At 40.4% G+C, this 6,012-nt stretch overlaps 1 protein-coding gene across 1 annotated transcript in view; it reads left to right on the forward strand.

The window, feature by feature from the left end:
* Positions 1-1,372: 1,372 nt before the first annotated feature.
* The window catches only part of LOC122559803 (synembryn-A-like), an 18,622-nt gene continuing 13,982 nt past the window's right edge, over positions 1,373-6,012 (forward strand). The window contains exons 1-3 of the mRNA XM_043709860.1: positions 1,373-1,632; positions 3,831-3,975; positions 5,520-5,664. Coding sequence (XP_043565795.1) covers positions 1,609-1,632; positions 3,831-3,975; positions 5,520-5,664 — 314 coding nt within the window. The 5' untranslated portion in view covers positions 1,373-1,608. The remainder of the gene's footprint in view (positions 1,633-3,830; positions 3,976-5,519; positions 5,665-6,012) is intronic.

A 6,012-nucleotide genomic window follows, 5' to 3' on the forward strand; every position in this document is an offset into this window, starting at 1 on the left:
AGAACAATTCCAAGCAAGGGAATGGGGAAGGAATAGATAATCTTTTATTGATTTTCTCCAGCTGGATGCAAATTCTGGAATAGTAACTGCATAAAATGCAGTCTACAAATTGCTTTGACTGGGGGGATGGGTTTGCCCCCTCAGTCATACAACATCTGTGAAAACAGGCTGTAGAGAGGTACATCTTCCAGACTGCGGGTGCAATGGTAAATATGCGCCGGCTTGGAGGATTGAAATCATTGGGAGTCAAAATAGTCCTTTTCCAAACCTCCATCCAGTGAACAGTGCAGAAGAAACCCAAAGTGGAAAGTTTGGCTCCTGTGACACTAGAATGTTCATGAGTCTGGAACTTGCGTTGTGCGTTAATTCCCTTTTCCCTCAAACGCCAACAGTCTAGCACTAATGTGATAAAATTGCAAACTAAATAGATTGAGGAAAGATTTTTTAATGCACCCATTTATCAGCTAGAATCTGCTGCCTGCGAGTGTGTGGGAGAAGGTTCGGTAGTAACTTTCAAAGGAAGTTGGATAAATGTTTGGAGTCAAAAATATGTGGGGCTGCAGGGTATGGGACTTATTGAATAAAATGAGTCCTGAGTCAGGCAAAACGGTCTCTTCCTGTGCAGCATAATTCTGGAGCAAATTCTTGTTCCCTCAATGCTTTTGAGCTTATTTCCAACAAACAAATGTCTGTATAGAGTGAATTTTATGTATCTAAGCTGTGCTATGTACAAATTAAATTCAAATGTATTTGTTTTGCTGCTCCTTTTCTGAGAGTTCATCAATCTGAAGCATTAACTCCGTTTTCCTCTCTATAGATGCAGCCAGAAATAGAGTATTTCTATCATTTAAAGAGAAAAAATGAAAATTGATTTTTTTTATTTCCTTGATACAATATCTAGGTAACGCTGCTGAGGTTTAGGGAACAACAAACTAAAATTATTGATGTTTTTATTTTGTTCCATACTTTAAGCCTGTTTATTAAAAGTTAGGTTTAGTGCTGAGACCAAGAAAGATAGAAAAAACAATCTGAGCAGTTTTTTTTTTAGATTAGATTAGATTAGATTAGATTAGATTACATTACAGTGTGGAAACAGGCCCTTCGGCCCAACAAGTCCACACCGACCCGCCGAAGCGAAACCCACCCATACCCCTACATTTACCCCTTACCTAACACTACGGGCAATTTAGCATGGCCAATTCACCTGACCCTGCACATCTTTTGGACTGTGGGAGGAAACCGGAGCACCTGGAGGAAACCCACACAGACACGGGGAGAACGTGCAAACTCCACACAGTCAGTCGCCTGAGGCGGGAATTGAACCCGGGTCTCAGGCACTGTGAGGCAGCAGTGCTAACCACTGTGCCACCGTGCCGCCCACTGTGCCACGGTGCCGCCCACCTGTGCCACCGTGCCGCCCACATTCTTGAATATGCATTCTTGAATATTGATATAAACATGAGGAAGGAGTAAAACATACAGCTTATTCAATGATTTTTGTTTGTGATTTCTGATTTTTTTTTTAATATTTAACAGGGGTCCAATTTAAAGGAAGGATTGACACCAGTTTTAAGTGTTCTTACAGAATGTTGCAGGGTGCACAGAGATATGAGAAAATATATCCGTTCACGGGTAAGGACTTGAAAAGTTCATAAGGGAAAGAACATGATTCATTCTTTTTCTTTGTGGTAGAAGCTGCTAGAAATAAGTCTTGAATGCCATCTTGTTGCCACCTGGATAATTTTATCTACATTGTTTATTATTTGGAAAGCTGGAAGGTGGACATGCATTTAAAATCTTCAAGAGCATCCCAGAGATGCATTTTTTCCCCAATTTAATGTTTGTCCATTGGATGAATGTGTCAATGTGGTGCATCCTTACCTGTCCAGGGGGTGGTCAATGGTCATATTTATGTGGAAAAAGTGAGGTCTGCAGATGCTGGAGATCAGAGTCGAGAATGTGGTGCTGGAAAAGCACAGGAGGTCAGGCAGCATCCGAGGAACAGGAATTCCTGATGAAGGGCTTATATCCGAAACATTACAGCCAGTCTCAATACCAGAAATTTGGCTGTTTGTGCTACGTTCCCGTGAGAATCCATCACCCCCTACATTATCCAAAACAGCATAGCTGTTTGAAATGGGTATATCCACAAAAGACTCCATGCCTTAGGTGCCTACCTCTCTTACCCTTCCTGGAGGTAACCCATCTATGTGACTGTATCTGAGACTTCCCCCCTTCCTATAACTGCCATCCATCACATACTATTGCAAATTCGTCATCGCTTCTATCTGTCTCTCCAACCGATCCACTCGATTAGATTAGATTAGATTACTTACAGTGTGGAAACAGGCCCTTCGGCCCAACAAGTCCACATGGCAGATATAATCCGCAGTAACCCTTAAACTCTCTTTAAACTCCCACATCTGACAAGAAGTACATATCACTGCAAAGGCCATTTTTGCTCCTTCACAATCTACAGACCCAGAAAATAACACTGTCTTATTCCTCTACAAAACACTGCACCATGTTAAATTAATAGCTGTAGCTCATATTTTAAGTTTAATCAAGATACTTAACTCCAAAAAACATATAATCAAGAAAGAACCCACTGTACTCACTAATACAGCCTTTCTTTTGGACAGATTTAAAACAACAATTAGCTTATCTGATTCTGTGTTGTGAACTTCACTCAAATCGGTTCCTCCAAGATTAGTTGTGAAATTCATTGTTTGTTAATTTTCCCACATGCACTCCGATCTCTCTCTCTCTCTCTGTCTCTCTCTCTCTCTCTCTCTCTCTCTCTCTCTCTCTCTCTCGACGTTTCTTCCACAGTTCCAAAACAATGCACCGGCATATACAACAGTACTTGCTGCTCCTGGAATTCGAGGAAATCACCTCCAGCACCTAAAATACCTCAACAAAGGGAGCAGCTCTTACACCCAGAAATTTTTCCCTTCCTCCATCTTTAAAAGAAGTTTTTTTCCTTTTTTTGTTCTTTTGCCAGCCCCTTTATACCTTCTTATGTTGTTCTTGATCTTTTTTCCAAGGAGAAAATTTTCTCTCTCTATCTAGACTCTCATGGTTTTGAATCCCAACCCCCCCCATCAAACCTCCATTCACCCTTTTCCAAGGGGATCAACCCCCAACTTGGCTCGTCTGTCTACAAAGAATACAGCAATAAATGCAACCAAACTTTATATCAGGCTTTTAGAATTTCTAGTTTTGAAATATTGTCCTCATGAAAATGAAATCATTTTATTGAATCTGCAAACTATGAAACGAAAATAATCAAGTGAAGACAGACTAGGCAGGGAATATGGAGTCTTTATATATCAGCCATCACACATCTCCAAATGCCCAGTTACACAGCAACAGATGAGAATAATGGTGCAGAAATGCAAAGATATTGGAACCCAGAGTAAAGTTAAGTGTTTGTATTTTCTGCTCTTTCAAGTAATATTAGAACTCCAAGCAGGACCTCCACTGCATGTATGAGAATTGTATTTGGGGTCTTTTTAAATGTAATGAGCTATTAGTATAAATACAGATTCCTTTTTTAAAATTAATTTGTCAGTTGTGCTTAATATCTGATTTAATTTAAATTGTTTGACATGCAGTTAAACTCATATCACCGAGTGAGTGAGCTACCATTGAATTTAGTTGCAGTGAGTTTGTTTGTACTTTCCTGGATGGCATTGTCACTGGCTAGGCAAGCATTTGTTGCCCATTCTAATTACCCTTGAGGGTTCTGACCGTGTGTGTTGAAAGTTATTCATGTACTCTAATGTGTCTCAGTATTTTCTAACCTGAAACCATTTTTACATTGGCAGGTCCTACCTCCTTTGAAAGATGTAAAGAATCGTCCAGAAATTGGCACCACTCTTCGAAATAAGCTGGTTCGCCTCATGACCCACATTGACACTGGAGTGAAACACACTTCAGCAGAGTTCCTGTTTGTACTGTGCAAAGAGAGTGGTGAGTGGTAGCCAGACTTTTATTGTGGGAGGGGGCTCACAAATTTAGTTCCTGACCAACATGATATTGATTAGTAAATTTTATTAAACTGTGATGGAAGAGCAACATCTCGTCACAAACTATTTCTGAAAGTATTAAAATATACTGTGCATACTTTCAGCCAACTGCTTTCACTGAAAATATCAGATGTAAACTTATCACACTGTAATCACTCCCAGGATCACAGATTTTACATACAGGAGGCCACTTAGCCCATCCTGTCTGCACTGGCTCTTTCAATGATAAATTCACTTACTGCCATTCCTCTGCCTTTTATCCACGTTCTTCCTTTTCACATAACAACCACTTGAATCTCTGCCTCTGCCACAATTTTAGGCAGTGAATTCCAGATCCTAGCAATTCACTCTGTGAAAAGTTTTATCTTCAAATCACCTTTGCTTCATTTACTGACTACTTTAAATCCATGCATTCTTGTTCTTGATCTTTTCTGAATGGAAACAGTTTCTCCCAGGTGTCTTCGAATTTTTCTATACCACCAATGGTATATATGACTACAGTGCCTTGATTTTACATAGGGTAATACAGCACCGATGGGTCATTTGGGCTATTCTGGTGTGCCAGTTCTTTTAAAGACCTATCCATTTAAATCCCATTCACTTGCTCTTTCCCTCGGCCTTGAATCTCCTAGCTTCTCAAAATGCACTTTAGAAACGCTCTCAATTCTGTGGAGATGAGCGAGAGTTCCGAAGAAAGATCACTGGACCTGAAACGTTAACTCTGCTTTCTCTCCACAGACGCTGCTGGACCTGCTGAGATTTTCCAGCAATTTCTGTATTTGTTTCTGATGATCAGCTGCTGGTGGTTGATGGCTGTTCTGCTCTGCTTCAGTTTTTTGTGCCATGGAATCTTTTACATTGACTGAGAATGATAAATGGAGCCTTAGTTTAATGCTTCAATAGAAAGATTGTATCACTGACTCTTGCAGCCAAGACTGACAGCTTGATTCCACCACGGAGCTTGAACACTGTTTTCTAGTTTAGTTTAAAGTGCTGCCAACTGAACCGAATTGACATTTTTAGTGATGTTGTTAAATGGCAAAACAAAAATCAATGCTTTGAGGAGAGATATTTAAACAATGGGCAATAAACCAGAACATACTTCCATCAATCTTTCAGGAAGAGGATTTTGTAGTAACTTTTGGATAAATACTTGCTGGTCTTTGGGAAAAGAACAGCAGAGTTGGACTAATTGGGTGGCTCTTTCAAGGAGACTGCACAGTCTTGTCGAGTAAAATGGTCTCCTGTAATTCATTTTATGAACAAATAAATTATTAGTTACTAATGGTATGGAAACCATATGAACTTTACCTTTCGAATGGTTTGCCTATGTATGCTAGTGAAAGGTAGTGGCAGTACAAAAACATTTCATTTACTGTCTTCATTCCAAAGGATGACATTTTGTGCTAACTATTTCTTCATTTTATATTTGGAAAATGCATCTCCTGGGTGATGTATAACTTATTGGTGAATGTTGCACTCTTCCAGTTGATTGCTTATTAAAGTACACTGGCTATGGTAATGCTGCGGGGCTACTTGCTGCACACGGGCTACTGGCTGGAGGGAGAGGCGATGGTCAGTATTCTGAAGATGAGGACACTGATACCGAAGAATACAAAAGTGTCAAATCTTTGTAAGTTTCTTCTCAAACTGGCACGATAATGTAAGTACTTTGAAGCCTTTGTGCTTGCAATATAAAGAGGACTGGTGGCTGGCACATCCATAGAGTCATAGAGCTGTACAGCACGGAAACAGACTCTTCGGTCCAAACCGTCCATGCCGACCAGATATCCCAACCCAAACTAGTCCCACCAACCAGCACTGGGCCCATATCCCTCCAAACCCTTCCTATTCATATATCCATCCGAATGCCTCTTAAATGTTGCAATTGTACCAGCCTCCACCACTTCCTCTGGCAGCTCATTCCATACACGTACCACCCTCTGCGTGAAAAAGTTGCCCCTTAGGTCTCTTTTATTTC

Source organism: Chiloscyllium plagiosum, chromosome 19, assembly GCF_004010195.1.
Source record: "Chiloscyllium plagiosum isolate BGI_BamShark_2017 chromosome 19, ASM401019v2, whole genome shotgun sequence".
Classification (NCBI taxonomy): Eukaryota; Metazoa; Chordata; class Chondrichthyes; order Orectolobiformes; family Hemiscylliidae; genus Chiloscyllium; species Chiloscyllium plagiosum.